The 16,735-nt window shown below is 34.0% G+C and overlaps 1 protein-coding gene and 1 long non-coding RNA gene across 2 annotated transcripts in view; one reads left to right on the top strand and one right to left on the bottom strand.

The window, feature by feature from the left end:
• The window catches only part of LOC136040807 (uncharacterized), a 62,209-nt gene that overhangs the window by 15,004 nt on the left and 30,470 nt on the right, over positions 1 to 16,735 (bottom strand). The window contains exon 5 of the mRNA XM_065725138.1: positions 15,423 to 15,534. Coding sequence (XP_065581210.1) covers positions 15,423 to 15,534 — 112 coding nt within the window. The remainder of the gene's footprint in view (positions 1 to 15,422; positions 15,535 to 16,735) is intronic.
• The window catches only part of LOC136040808 (uncharacterized), a 44,316-nt gene that overhangs the window by 14,576 nt on the left and 13,005 nt on the right, over positions 1 to 16,735 (top strand). The gene's annotated exons all lie outside the window — the stretch shown is intronic.

The following is a 16,735-nucleotide window of genomic DNA, read 5'->3' as shown; positions in this document are numbered from 1 at the left end:
CTGAATTCGGGAGGCGGGAGGGTGAGACAGTGTATAATAAACTATTGCACAAAAACATTTTATTTAATGAAACATTGGGTGAGGTGTACGTGCATTACTTGCAAACAAAGATTTATGTAATGAAACGTTATTTGAGGTGTACTTGCAATGCTTGCAAACGAAGATTCAGGCGCTTCACCTTGACTTACATAAATTTGAGGGCTTTTTTCGGATTAGGTGTGTTGTATTTTTTATTGGGTAGACAGTCATAATAAAAATGGGAGTGGTGGAATAGTTTTGTTTACATAAAATTTACATCTTATTGAAACGATATTTAAAAAGAACTTGTTTTAGAAGTGGGAGGCATAAAAAATTGCAAAATTTAATGCAGATTTAAGCCCTCAAACACAGGGCCTTAGTGCTTTAAGTACGTGGTCCTTGTCGAAGGGCATAAGCCCAAGACGATGGATGCCAAAAAAAGACACATTTGGATGATTTTTACACTTAATGGTGGGAGGAGGCAGAGTTTCCTAAAGTAGATTTTAATTGTTTGAAGAAAGATTTTAATTGTTTGAAGAATAACTTTCGTGGACTGGCACATAAATCGTGTAATTTAAACGTTAAGCAGCAACTTTTTCTACCAGTTTACATAAACAATTCCAACTATGATTTGAAATTCATATTAACAGTGTTGGCAATTTGCAAAAAGGCGAAGTTTTAGATGGCACATGGGCAGAAAGTTGTTTTCATATAATATCATACCCAAATCATCTGAAAATTTGCTGCTTTTAGAAGTCAAATGGAAAACAGATGAAAATAATAATTAGTATTTGAATAAAATCCATTTTTTGATTCCCAAATTTTTTGTTCCAAATCCCTAAGACAGTTGATTCAAGTACAGAAAAGTGAGGATTTTAAAAGTTCTCTTCTAGTTCCCTAAACAGCACTTTCCAGATGATGAAATGTATGATTTAATAATGTGCTAGGGTATTTACCCGTATGAGTACTACAGCTCCACCTCGAGGCTACGTGAGAAAAACTGTAAATACATCAAAGTGTTTTATGTTTCACTGGCCAGAAGTAGTTATGCGAAAGACAAAGCAACATCGTTCACTTATACGTGTCTTAGCTTGCAAAAAGCAAGGAAAAGATTTTAAAAGAGAAACGGCTTGTTCAAGTGGGTGGTAGTTTCTTTTCATTGTTACTGCCAATAATCGCGGGACTTGTAAGCACTTATTATCTAGATGGCTATATCTTCCAAATTGACCCCAATTGAACTCACTCTTTCACCAAAAGAGCACTTTGAACATAATAAATTTATTAACAATTAGATAGTTTTTGATGATAGAAAGTTAGGTTTCCCTCAAAGAGCTCTGAAACATGTCGATAGGTATAAGTCCTATCATGAAAGACTGCTCAAAGTAAATGTCATTAATCAACCTCCAAGTTCTGAAAGCTCAACATCGCCACCAGCACCACCACCAAAACAGGACGAAGAATTACCAAAAGTTTCATCAACTGTTGTAGATTTAATACCTCAATCGTATCCTAAGCAAATTAAAAGACTCTAAACATGTCACGTAGAAAATGAAGATGCACAAATTGATGAAAAAAAGAATGTAGCTCTAATCCACAGTAGAAGTTACAATTTAATTGATTTGGAATCAGATTTAATTGTAAATCATAATAGACTTGAATCATTTGATTGTCATTTATATAAAATTTCAAAGTCGTTTATCTTTCCTAAGTCTTATTGGGAATACAAATATTTCATAATGACTAAGGGAATATGGAGAAATATCAAAAGATGCTTTTAAATCGTTTTCGAAACATACTAGCACGACAAGTGGGGACGATGATTTAAAAGGCATCAAACGAAGGTAGCGGATGCTTCATACCGCGTTTACGTTTAAAATCGTTCAAGTTTTGAAACATGTATATGAAGATATTTGTAAAATGAAAAGTTTAAGTTCCCACACCCCACTTGCCCCAGCTGCTAAAGTTGAAAAGAAATTGGCGGCAGAGTTTTTTTGGAATGAACCCAGCTACAAACTTCATACAAATCATAGAATTTGCGGTAGCTATTATCGTAAAACTAAAGCCTTTTTCCCATTTCATATATTACAAGTAGATCTTTTAACGATAGATGAGATTCAAAGACTTCCCAATAGTCCGTAAAAGTATATTATATTTGCAATCAGTGTTTTTAGTCCCTATGCATATGCCGTATGAGCATTTTAGAGCCCTTGAATCTATATTTGAACAATATTGTTATGCAAAAATCTAAAGGGATTTAGATTTGTAAAAAAGATTTTATTCCCCATGTAACAAAGATTTTAATAAATATAACACAGTATTCTATCATAGTCATAGTCCGATAAAGGCGGCCTTAGCTAAACGATTGATATGAACAATTCAATTTTATACATCTTTTGTCGAGACATCGAGAGTTGATAATACGAATGTCCCCCTCTTACGAGTTCTTGAACCAAAAATTAGTCAGGAGCACATTCATCACTACAATATAAAGCATCTTCAGTATATTCCAGTCAACACTTCGCATTTGGAACTCTGTCAGTTAACATTAAGAAGTGAATTGGGTGATTCTCTCGCAATAACAAAAGGCTTAGTTGTGATTATATGTCATTTTCGATAAATTCAATGAGATAGTTAATAGAAAAAAAATACTTTTATTTGTCCAGATACTGATTACTATGTTGACCACGACAATTACTATCATACCATATTACTATCAGACCACGACAATTGGGTCATGGAGTGGACTATTACAGGGGCCGTTCGTCAATGTTCGGTTACTGGGTTTGCATTTGGTTTGCTAAGTTGCTTCGTTCTGCACTAACCCTTGCTAAGAAATATACTGCACTGGTTGCCGTGGATTTTGAGTCCTCGACGCTACATGATTTGGGCTCTGGGAAGGATTTTAAAGCGAGTGTTTCAAATTGGAAAAAGTGGGAAAGATTTAAAAAGGGCGAGAAACAATCTGTCACTCATCAGTCTCAACTCAGCCCAGAGGCGTAAAAGTCGCTCTTGTCAAAGAAGAAAAGGAAATCGAGAACAAAAATTGTTAGATCGAAAAACTATTCTTTTCCCTAGAAACGGCATATCTACCACATGAATATTCTCATCCTTCAGTCACCTCATCTCTAAATCTTTTCAATTCAGATAATGTTGATGTAAGTGAAAAAGATGGTTACTAGGAACAATTTATCTGCAACAACCAAACTCTATGAAAACGTGCATTTTCCAATTTATTCTAGTGAATGATTATTTCATAAATTTGACTTCCATATTCATAGATTTACATGTGATTGTCAAAAAATTTAAAAATAAAAAACCGAGTTCAGCCGAGTGGTTATCCTATCAAAATTGTAATACTACACAATTTGTTTAGACAAATAAGTGCCTACATAAATAGAACATTGGTGGGCACAAGCAATAATTTTTCAAATTATGCAAGTTGTATATAATTCATGCTTATGAATTTTATGTCATATAAGCATTGAGAGGTCTGGCTATTGGATATGAATATTAAAGGGATACTGGCACTAGCAATATACTTAAAGATTCCACAACTAATGATTTACACTTGGTTGGGAAATTTTATCACAAGATATTTAATATACCTCAATGGTTGCATCCAATTGTTAAGATTGACATAAAGCTACAACTTGCTCCGTCCAATTTAATTTTTCAAAAAGTAATTTGTACTGCACCTAATGCAACAGTCTCTCTCCTTGGCAATACTTCATGTATAAAAACAACGGGTTTTCAATTATGTTGCTTTGGCAATTGAGAAATTAAGAGCTAGTGGAAAAAATATCAAACTATTCGGTACTCATACAATCGCGAATCAACGACATATTGGTATGGGTGCACTTACTTGCTCATTTATCAATGGTAAAATTCCTTCAAATTTTGCTTTGGCATTTAAAAAGTACTAGTTCCATAGGATTATTGACAAATTCTCCACATAAATTTGAAATTTGTGGACTTTCATCTCTTGTTCTTAAAGTAAATGGAATTCCATCCTGTATTGGATTTGTCCGGTACTCAGGATATGAGTATTGTCTGAATGGGCACAGTACGTTTTGAGTATACCATTGCCGAAACACTGGAGGAGAATGTTGCATTAATATCATTAAATCAATTTGAAACCTGTTGGAAAATTATCCCTGACGGCAGTGTTGCATTAGGCTTGACACCATGAACACAAAACAAATAATCAATGTATTCAACTTGGATCCCTACATGTCCAAATAAATGTCTTTTTGCATACCTTTGGATTTCCTCGGGCATATTCAAATTGCCATTAGTACCCTTATCATTGTTAATGCTAGCTGATCAACTTTTAAGACGGGGTATTGGCTATGCATCTTTCAAACTACGAAGAATATTGAATTTTTTGATCCTCTTGGCCTACAGTATGCTTTCTACATGACTCATATTAAAAACTATTTTGAGCAAAGTTGAAAATCTATTATTCAAAATTGGAAGCGAATGCAAGATTTACCAACCAATAGATTGGTTTTCATGCACTATTATATTTTATTTTTCGATGTTGTGGATATACTTACAGTGAATTTGTTAGCATTGACAATGTCGATTCTTAATTGAAAGACTTTCTAGTTAAAAAAACTCATTACTAACTGTATAATATAAATTTTAGTACCCTAATAGTAAAATGCTTTAAAAATGTTTGTGAAGTTTTTTATTAATAAAACTTGTAGGTACAAAACTCTGTGTACTTTAGATTTCTTCTTCCCCGTGTAGGTAACCACCGTTAATGATAAGTGGCCGGAGCTCGTCAAGAATCAACATGTATTCATCTTGGCATGCAAAGTCAGGGTCAAATTTTCTACAATATAATGTGGCTTAAGTTTTATTATATCTCTATCCTAACGTCAATAATACTATTCTGATTCTTATTGTAAAATTCACGTGTTTCAATTTGCTTATTTGAAGCAATTTGACACACGAAGTTCTGATATGAAGAACAACTTACTGTAACAGTAAAGTAAAAACCAGTAGGCTTATTATCATAGTCACCGGTATCTTCACAGTGAAGTCGTAAAATCCAGACTCTCTTAATATTCTAGCAACTGAAGCTTAGACCAGGTTCTTCTTCCCAACATAATCACACCACGACCATACCAGTCTCTTAAAAATAAACTGAAACAACGTTTATAGTTTTTTGCAATCATTACAGGGTAATTATTTTCTTATTGGTCACATTTATCATAGTGACAATTGAAACAAAGGAAATATCCAATATTAGAGTAAAAAAATCTTCAAGACAAGAATTACAGTCTTTAATTTGCACTGCGTACCCTCTCTGCATTTTACATGGATTGCATAATCTACACTTTTCATTATAGTCATAAATAATAGTGCAATTCTCACAGGATGACCAGCTGCTCAATGCATAAAAACATAATGGGCATGTGTAAAATACTTTTTTAATGTTGACTGTTTCACTTCAAAAAAAACTGACTAGCGATCAATAAAATGTTCTTTGCTATCACTAGTGGCTTATGCTGTTTTTTTGGATCACTAGAGAAATGGGAGGAGTAATCTTCAAACAGATGCAAAATATAACTTTGTTTTGTATCCCTTGTATGTCAATAAATCGACTAAATGCCTTTTGACAACGACGCATAAGCCTCGGACAATAATCCAAAGACGGAGACTCATTTTTCATTATAAAGTCAATCATTCTCTTAGTGAAGACTCTTTTGCACTGACAATCTTTGAAAATTGTCATTTAGGATTAACATTTTTCCAAAGTAACAGGATTTCTTATAAATTTCTGTCGGTCCACTTTATTCATTTTAAATCCTGACAGTCTCACTACCGATTATAGATTAATAATGAACGTAAATTCTTTCTATGTTTTCGTCACCAGTCTATAGTCCTATTACCCGATCCTGCTGGTCACTGTTGGCACCTTAGAAATAGGAGCGATAGCCAGCAATAATATATAAAGGATAAAGGATAAAGATCCTCCAGAGCCATTGCTGGCGCATAGGGCGTCGAATCGACGTTTCAGTTGCTGGGTGTTTTTACAGGAACAAGTAGCAAGCTTGTCGCCCAACCTTGCTGCAACGGGGATCGAACCCTGGGCCCCATATTGCCAAGCAAAGCATTAATTCACTGTGCTACAACAGATATATAACGAGACAAACATTTTTGAAACACATTTTCTCTTCATAGTGATTCATGGTTCAATGAATGTATCCGTGGGTAAACTATCTATGGCACTAGTAACGTTGTTTTTCATCAATTCATTTTTAATTCGCTTGCTGATAATCTCCGTTAGTGTTCTTTTTATTTTACCAGCGATTTCTATGTCTATTACAACATTATTTTTACATAGGAAACAGTTTCGACACCTAAACAAAATATCTTGCTTGACTTTGCGGGGTACCCCTGTCTTCTTTTTACCTTTCTTTGAATAGTAATAGTTGGAAGATGGTAATAAGATACACCAAGTGGTAATTTTTGACCAGCAGCAAGAAGTTGGCCTTCATCATCAACTGAAAGCTTTACGTTTGGGTTTTCTTTGAGCACTAACTTCTTTGGCGACGTTACTCTCGCATTTCCACCTCTATAACACTTGAATTTTCTCGGTACTCCAAAGAAGTTTAACTCCTTACTGTCATCACACCACACGTATATATTTGCAACCTGATGAGTATTAGCACCTGTTTTATAATTCAAATATTTATTTTTGTCAACATTCATCGCTGCGGTAACTTTATCATGAACACACGTCTTCTTGCAATATCTCATCTTCATTTTTTTAAAATAAGATTTAGATGTTTATCCTTCCGACGCAGAATTAATATTGAAGCAAATCATATGATCCAACAAGTCAGGCAAGATTGTGTCACCCTCAACTCCAATTACGCAACAGACACAAGTAACTCTTAGAAACCCTCCCTATTACGCAACAGACACCTGTATCTCGAAGAATATATTCCTATTACTTAGTATGAACCTGCGTCCCGCCCTGAGGGGGTCGCCGTCAAACCTCTTCATCATCTTAAATTATTAAAGGAAGAAAAGCGGTGATTACGAAGCTACTTAAAGATATCCAGGAGATACTACTCTCCTCAACATCTTGCTCTTCACGTTAAAGTTTGTCAGTAATATGAAAACGCTTCTTATTCTAAATAAACGGCACTTGTTTCTCTGGAGTTGCTCTTCAAGAATTTAGACAAAAAAGGTGAACTTTAGCATTAAGGGCAAGGTATTGAGGAAGGAATATCTTTTCTCATACATCAAGAACTTTGTGTCCGTTTTAAATTATAATGTGGCTCCTTGTTTTCAGTTGAAACAAGTTTTTTATTTAATTTCTTAACGCATTTCAAATATTGCTGGAAAGTCCGCCTCCGCCCTTTATGAGAAATTTTTCTTCCCACGAAAATTCCTCCATGGAAAATTTTTCATGCGTATGATCCTCCTCCCCCGAACAAACCCATCCTCACTGAAAATTCCTCCTTGAAAGTTTCTTAGCCTAGTTTCCTGAGCCTCAATTCTCCTTGGCCTACTTTCGTTTGAAAAAAGACTTTCTTTTCATTTAATTCTAATGGTTTTTCAAATCACGCCGCAAATCCACCCTCCGTAGAAGATTTTTCCTGGAAATCCTCTCCTCCTAATGGAAAGTTTCTCCTAAGGAAAGTTCCCCTTAAAGAATTCTCCTGCAGAAAATTTCTTCTTGAAGTTTCTCCAACGGAAAATATCCCCACGGTGAATTTCTCTTGCAGAGAAATACCTCTCTCTCGCCACGAAGAAATCTCCCGGACAGTTCCATCTCCTTTGAAAATTTCATTCTGAAGACTTCTCCAGAACATCTGCACACGTAAAATTGAGTTGGTGAAAAGAAAATAATACAAATATAAAAGAAAAACTGTCATAGTTCTTACGGTCACATTCATCAATCCGACCTGAGGTCCACATATTCTTTAAAAACTGCCGAGGTTAGAGCCTTGCCACTTTTTCAAAACGAACCGAGAACGGTGGCATAGGAAAAAAAACAAGAAAAAACTGTGAAATAACACGCTTCGTTCTGACAAAGTCTTCGGTGAAAAAGAAAAAAACAACAATTTCAACTCATTTGAGAAGCAATCAATGCATGGATATCTTAGAATTTCTTATAGGAATTCTGAAAAATCCCCCTGCATAAAATTTCCCCTTGAAAGTTTATCCCCAGAAACTTATCTCCCCACAAATAACTCTCTCCGAGGAAAATCCCCCTCCCCGCAGAAATTCCTTCTCCCCGAAAAATGTTTGTTTACTTCCCAATAACAAATAGTATGTGTAAACAATAATCAAGTTTCACAATTTACAGCTCTTTCTACAGGGATTTTGGGGGGTCATGCCATCCCCAGAGGCACGGTTATTTGACCTTTCAACTATGTTGAACAAAATTTTGATCGGATGACTTTGTGGAAAAGGGGCATAAGAAGGGTGCTAGTTGCCCTCCAATTGTCTTTGTCACTTAAAAAGGGCAATAAAACTCAATTCCCGTTCAAATGAGCGCTCTTCCAATCTTCTAGGGTAATTAAAAAAAAACAAATAAACACGCACCCGTTATCTTTCTACTGGTAAAAAAAGAAAAAAAATATACAAAATTCCAAGTTTTTGCAGATGGAAGCTCAAAATATTTACGATATGCGGAATCTGATGGTGTGATTTTCTTCAAGATTTCTTGAAGTTTTTGGTGTATTTCCCTACTTATTCAAAAATCATGCACATTTTCTTAGACGCGTAATTTGTGATGGGTAACATTAGACTTTACGAATTTTATATGTTTAGACCCAGTATAAAATGCATCTATTGTTATTAAAACTTCGTTTTTTTTATAGTTTCAGTTGCTAATTGACCGAGTTGCTCCTTACTTAAAGTTCGTCACCATGACCCGTTTGATAATCCAACTCAAATTCACGACTGATTTCTGCCTGCTTTATTTTTAGAAGGAAAGTCTTCTTAAGCAAGCAGAAATATGGTTTGAAGGAGCTAAAGGTTGGTGGAACAGCTTCAGACGTGCTTTTCCAACATGGACTACAAAACTCTGTCCCCTCAAGGACAAGCGAAAATCATGTTCTTTAGCCCAAGGCCAGAATTATACGGTCATAGTCATCAATACGACCTGAAGTCCACACTTCCTGTAAACAATAGCCTTGAGCCTAGAGTTAGAGCCTTGCCACTTTTTCAAAACGAACCAAGAACGGTGGCATAAAAAAAAAAACAAGACAAAACCGAAACGTTTCTTTTTTTAAAATAAGAATGACAATATCTTCGGAAAAAAAAATCCGACTCCTTTGAAAAGAAATTTATGCTTGGACATTTTAACTACCTAAAATAGCCTTTAAATCTACCAGAAAGGTAAATTTGTGTCATAAAAATACAAAGGAAAGGCACGAGTTTAACACAGATCGATAGAGACATATGCCTGAACTTCATTATATTTTCTGCAATGAAAAATCGTGTGTTCTGTCAGCATTAATAATTAGAAAGGCAACGATATTAAAAAAGATATTTATTAGACGCCATCGATATTGATCCAGACATTTTTAGTTTATTTTTCAAACATGATTACAAATCACGAAGGGCTTGTGTTACATATAATTAAGGTGTATTGTCACGATTGCTGAAGTGATAAAACTTGAATAATATCTGTCACCAAATTAAATTTAACCAATGCAGGACCTTCCCCCTTTTCTTTTATGATCAACAGGAAATTACTGAATTGAATTAACTGAGGGATAAGGATAGGACGTTTGTTCAAATAAATTGGAGAGTACGTTTTGATGTATGATGCTAATGAGATTGTGGGAGACACAATCAAAGAAGTAAAGAATAGACACGACTATACTTAAAGAAAGAAAAGCTTCTTCTTTGAATCAATAACTTTCGAATTGTCCCGGGGGGTTCGTATAGTTAGCACAGTTTTGAGGGTAGGGTGGGTAGCTAATCCTCATAATCCTCTCACTATCAGGTATTTTACTCCTTAGTATTTATACCATAGTATAGTACACCATAGTACTATATAGTATTTTACACCAAACCTAAATACTCAACCAAAGCTTTAAGGTTATAATACTACTACTACTACTACTACTACTACTACTACTACTACTACTACTACTACTACTACTACTACTACTACTACTACTACTACTACTACTACTACTACTACTACTACTACTACTACTACTACTACTACTACTACTACTACTACTACTACTACTACTACTACTACTACTACTACTACTACTACTACTACTACTACTACTACTACTACTACTGCTACTACTAATAATAATAATAATAATAATAATAATAATAATAATAACTCACTGCAGCACCAAGCCACCTGAGGCCAACACAGCTACGCACGCTCCTCCTCCAACCTGATCTATTCAAGGCCTCCCTCTTTACACCCTCCCAGGAAGTTCCCATTTCCTTTAAATCTTTATTTATGACATCCTCCCAACCCAGACAAGGACGACCTGCTTTCCGTGTAGCCGCAGAAGGTCGGGGCTACAAAAACCTTATTCTTGATGGATTGCATTAAAAGACTTGAGACATTGGCTGCCGCAGCATGGCAGCTAAAATTGGAAGATATTCTTAACTGATTTTTATACTCCTAAAGTGATGGATGGATTCACTAGCTCTAATTGACTAAATTGATTGATGGACAACATGCTTGACACTTGTGCGTGTAAAAAAGAAACCAGTAACTGAAATGACGATTCGATGCCCTATGTGCCAACAATTCCCCTGGAGGATACTTTTCTTTTCTAAGTTTATTGATTAGTTCATATTTTAATTCGAAGTTATTTTGGTCTGCATAGGAAAAAAACATCGTTTCTTGACTAAAGAAAATAAAAAAAAAGAATGGAATACTTTGGGTTTGTCGGATCTAAATCAGTACTTAAAAGTTCATTAGATATAAAAATAAATATTGTATTAAGTTTTTTTGTCGACTTTTTGTTACCGTAGATCTGGTAAGACCACCACTGGAGAAAAGAGGAAGAAAAATTTAATGATCGCATAACAGGTTATATATATACATATATATATATATATATATATATATATATATATATATATATATCTAGCTGTTGGGGTGGCGCTTCGCGCCACCCCAACACCTAGTTGGTGGGGGCGCTTCGCGCCCCCCCAAGACCCCCCGCGCGCGTAAGTCGTTACGTGCCATATTAGTTACGCGCCATATATATATATATATATATGTTTTTAACTACGTAAAACTTGCGAATATACAACATTCTTTGCTGTCCCATTGTCTGTGCATATAAATAGATTGTCAGGTTTACCGACTCTTGAACATGCAACATATAATGGTCCATGGGAAAACAATCCGTATTCAGATCTATACCTCATGATTCTAATGATTGCCCTTGAGCTTTGTTGATGGTGATTGCTAATCGACCATTCCCTGAGTCGCCATCGTCATTTATATATCCCCCTGTGCACCCCGGCGTCCCCTTTGTAGTTATGTCCCTGTGTCCCGGTCGTCATTTATATTCCCTGTGTCCCGGTCGTCATTTGTGTCCCGGTGTTCCAGTCTGTGATTTCTCTTTGAGTGTCCCGGGCGTCATTTATATTCCTTGTGTCCCGGTGTCCCGGTCGTCATTTATATCCCCCTGTGCCCCCCGGCGTCCCCATTGTAGTTGTGTCCCTGTGTCCCGGTCGTCATTTATATTCCCTGTGTCCCGGTCGTCATTTGTATCCCGGTGTCCCGGTCTGTATATACATTCGTTTTTTAGTTTTGTTTTTCTCCTTTATTTTTTTCCTTTTTTCTTTTTTTTCTTTTTTAGTTTATTTAGATTTTTAGATTTTTTAGTTTTTTTATTTTTTTTTGTTTTTTTGTAGTTTTTACCATTTTTTTAGTTTTTTTAGTTTTTTTTTTACTTATGTCCTGGTCGTCATTTATACTCCCTGTGTCCCGGTCGTCATTTGTGTCTCGGTGCTTTGTTGATTGCTAATTTATATTATATTTATATTTACATTTTTTATATTTATTAATATTTTTTTAGTTTTCTTTTTCTCTTATTTTTCAGTTTTTTCCCTTTTTTTAGTTTTTTCTTTTTTAGTTTTTAGTTTTTTTTTGTTTTTTACCTTTTTTTAGTTTTTTAGTTTTTTTAGTTTTTTAGCTTTTTTAGTTTTTTTTATTAGTTTTTAGTTTTTTTTTAGTTTTTGCCTTTTTTTAGTTTTTTCAGTTTTTTTTAGTTTTTAGTTTTTTACCTTTTTTTAGTTTTTTTTTAGTTTTTTAGCTTTTTTAGTTTTTTTTCTTTTTAGTTTTTTTTGTAGTTTTTACCTTTTTTAGTTTTTTTTCTTCTTTTGTATTAGTGTGAAATAATTCAGACGTCATATGCGGACAAACACGACGTCACTCGACAGACAGACAGACAGACATAACCCACAAACAATTTATTTTTATATATATTTATTCATATTTTTTTAGTTTTCTTTTTCTCTTTTATTTTTCAGTTTTTTCCTTTTTTTTAGTTTTTTTCTTTTTTAGTTTTTTGTTTTTTTAGTTTTTTACCTTTTTTTAGTTTTTTTTAGTTTTTTTAGTTTTTTAGCTTTTTTAGTTTTCTTATTAGTTTTTATTTTTTTGTAGTTTTGCATTTTTTATTTTTTTCAGTTTTTTTTTAGTTATTAGATTTTTACCTTTTTTTTAGTTTTTTTTAGTTTTTTAGCTTTTTTAGTTTTTTTCTTTTTAGTTTTTTTTGTAGTTTTTACCTTTTTTAGTTTTTTTCTTCTTTTGTATTAGTGTGAAATAATTCAGACGTCATATGCGAACAAACATGACGTCACCTGATCCACAGATCCACACACAGACAACTTATTTTTATATATATAGACTAGCTGTTGGGGTGGCGCTTCGCGCCACCCCAACACCTAGTTGGTGGGGGCGCTTTGCGCCCCCCCCAAGCCCCCCCGCGCGCGTAAGTCGTTACGCGCCATGTTAGTTACGCGCCATTGTAGTTGTGTCCCTATGCCCCACCTGTGATATATATATATATATATATATATATATATATATATATATATATATATATATATATATATATATATATATATATATATATATATATATATATATATATATATATATATATATATTTTTAACTACGTAAAACTTGCGAATATACAACATTCTTTGCTGTCCCATTGTCTGTGCATATAAATAGATTGTCAGGTTTACCGACTCTTGAATATGCAACATATAATGGTCCATGGGAAAACAATCCGTATTCAGATCTATACCTCATGATTCTAATGATTTCCTTGAGCTTTGTTGATGGTGATTGCTAATCGACGATTCCCTGTGTCGCCGTCGTCATTTATATATCCCCGTGTGCCCCCCGGTGTCCCGGTCGTCATTTATATTCCATGTGTTCCGGTCGTCATTTATGTCCCGGTGTCCCAGTCTGTGAATTCTCTTTGAGGGTCCCGGGCGTCATTGATATTCCTTGTGTCCCGGTGTCCCGGTCGTCATTCGTGTCCCGGTGTTCCAGTCTGTATATACATTCGTTTTTGAATTGGTATTTTTTTTAGGTTTTAGTTTTCTGCCTTTTTTTTATTTTTTTTTAGTTATACCTCATGATTCTAATGATTGCCCTTGAGCTTTGTTGATGGTGATTGCTAATCGAACATTCTCTGTGTCCCCATCGTCATTTATATATCCCCCTGTGCCCCCCGGCGCCCCCGTTGTAGTTGTGTCCCTGTGTCCCGGTCGTCATTTATATTCCCTGTGTCCCGGTCGTCATTTGTATTCCGGTGTCCCAGTCTGTATATACATTCGTTTTTGAAATGGTAAATGATGAAATAAATTTTTGTATTTTTCCCCTTTTTTTCTTTTTAATTTTTTTGGTTTTTACATTTTTTTTTAGTTTTTTTAGTTTTTTTTTCTTTTTTCTTTTTAGTTTTTTTTTATTTTTATTTTTTTAGTTTTGTTTTTCTCCTTTATTTTTCTTTTTGTTTCCTTTTTTTAGTTTTTTTTATTTTTTAGTTTTTTTAGTTTTTTAGCTTTTTTAGTTTTTTATTAGTTTTTAGTTTGTTTTTTTCTTTTTAGTTTTTTTGTAGTTTTTACCTTTTTTTTTAGTTTTTTTTTTACTTATATCCTGGTCGTCATTTATACTCCCTGTGTCCCGGTCGTCATTTTTGATGGTTTGTTGACGGTGTTTTGTTGATGGTGATTGCTAATTGAACATTCCTTGTGTCCCGGTCGCTTTCTCTTTGAGTGTCCCGGTCGTCATTTATATTCCCTATGTGCCGGTGTCCTGGTCGTCATTTGTGACGACCAGGACCTTCAAAGCAAAAATGATGGCAACTAATTTCATGACGTCAGCTGAAACATGACGTCACCTGATCCACAATCCACAGATCCACAGACAACTTATTTTTATATATATAGATATATATATATATACTATCTCTATAAATGTGGAATAATTGTGTATGTACTTATGTATTTATATATTTTTCCTCAAAAACGGCTCCATATTTTTTCGAAAAAATTGGCATCCTGGGATACTCTAGCCTAAAAAACGATTTAGATAGGTTTGAAAAAATTTGTTAAAAGCCTTAATTTTCGAAAAAAAGAATTAGGTGAGTGACGTCGTTTTTATATACATGAATATTGCAATGACGTTTATTTCAGACTTTTTATTCTCAGACTTTATTCTTAACTTTTTTATTCATACTTCTTTTTTATCATTATTATCAAACTTTTTTATTCAGCGTGTTGATAAATTGAAGGTTGAAATTCTGAATGTCGAATTATCGGTTGATTCTTTTGGATGTTGCTCTTCATTCTGTTAAATAAACTGATTTTCTATTCCCAGCTACTTAATGAGGGCAGCTTCAGTCATGATAACATTAGATTTTTAAAGTCAGAGTAAAACTAGATATATTTTTGAACCTGTTTTCCCCGAGTGTTCAGCTCTTGGATTTAATTTACTATGGGGTGGAGCTTTGGTGTACCCTGAGCATACTCCTCTGACATATCCTATCTGCGTGGCTGATAACCAAGACTTGGGTAGTATTTAATCTTTTTGGAAAATATTAACAAAATCTATAGTGAAGATAGATGACAGTACAGTAAAAAAAAAGAAGAAGAAAAGGATGGTGCAATTCATTGTAGTTATCTCTGAGTGACGAGGTTTGGATTGATTCTGAGGTGTCTTAAATAAAAAGTAGATCATGATAGTCACAGGAATGCATATGAGTTTTTTTTTTAGAGAGGTGGAAGGGGGATTGGTAAATTTGAAAACACAGACAGTAGGAAACTTGAAAAACTAGGAATTGCCACGAATAATATGAGGTTTCACGGGACCAAGCCATAATAAAAAAAAAAAAAAAGTGAGAAAAAGTAAGATACTCACTTGCTAAATAGTCTTAGAACAACACATATGATGATAAACATTACTGCCATTGCAACAAGTACCCCTATCATTATCGGATCAACATGGGAACCAGGCGCTGCATTCTGATATTCTGCAAGAAAAAGTGTGGCTGATAGGTTTTAGTTGAAGCCCACTCACTTGAAAAATCATGTCGTTCCAAAGAAAAAAAAAACTGCACAGGGATTTGCTAAATGTTTGTTTGATAAATGTTTTATAACCATTGTGCCTTTCAGTTCAAGTTGTCCTTTTCAAGTTCAAATTCATTTACTTAAAAAAAACTAAATTTCAAAATATTTGAAAAGGGAAGAATAACAGAGAGAAGTGTTTAAAATTACACAGCTTTGGTATCCAGAAAATTTCATTGTTATGGTAATGTAACAGCGTTCCCGTCGTTTTCGGATATATAGTCAAAACTTTCCCACCAAACACAGCTTTGATTTTTTTTTTTTTTTTTTTTTTTTTTTTTTTTTTTTTTTTTTTGCATAATTTGGGTTTCTATGCATAGTCCAAAAAACATAATTAACTATAAAATTAAAATATAAAAATAATTAAATATGAAAATAAATAATAATTTATGAGTTAGGAAAGATTCCCAATAATTTGTAGATAACTTCGAAGACCACACTGCCTTTCCATAACGAAAGTAAAACAGTTCAAAATAGGGATGCAACCTTTTTATTGACAGTGAATAGATATAAATTATTTAACTGGATATTTCGAACACATATACAGTGTTCATTATCAGACGTAGTAATACTCGACGTAGTAATATCCAGTTAGATAATTTTATATCTATTCACTGTCAATAAAAAGGTTTCATCCCTATTTTGAACTGTTTTACTTTCCAATAATTTGTACGCTAAATTTAAAAACCAAATCATGTTTTCTTCTGGTACACTCCTTTTGCGCAATGTTTTCTTCGTTATCCTATGCTCCGAAATTCAAGCAATGAAGTATTATGAAATATGTATTGTTTTATTACCCCACCCATTATGATTCACAAAAATATGGCTAATAGAGGACAAAAGAGAAAAGAAAATATAACAAGAAATGCACAAACTTGAATCATTACTTGAAATACAAAACTAGCTTAACGATGGGCATTCAGCATAGGACTTCAAAAATTGTCAATCATTGTGCATCTCATTTCCCCTTCGGACAGCATTGAGAGAGCCAGATACCCTGAATATAAAAAATAATCAGTACATTAAACCTTTTGGTGAATTCAAAAATATTCTTTTTTTTTAAAGTCACGGTAAACAGGTGCGTTATAATTTTCCAAAAAAAAATGT

Source organism: Artemia franciscana, chromosome 21 (genome assembly GCF_032884065.1).
Source record: "Artemia franciscana chromosome 21, ASM3288406v1, whole genome shotgun sequence".
Classification (NCBI taxonomy): domain Eukaryota; kingdom Metazoa; phylum Arthropoda; class Branchiopoda; order Anostraca; family Artemiidae; genus Artemia; species Artemia franciscana.
The sequence above is the reverse complement of the archived record's forward strand: the minus strand, read 5'-3'. Positions and strand labels throughout refer to the sequence as shown.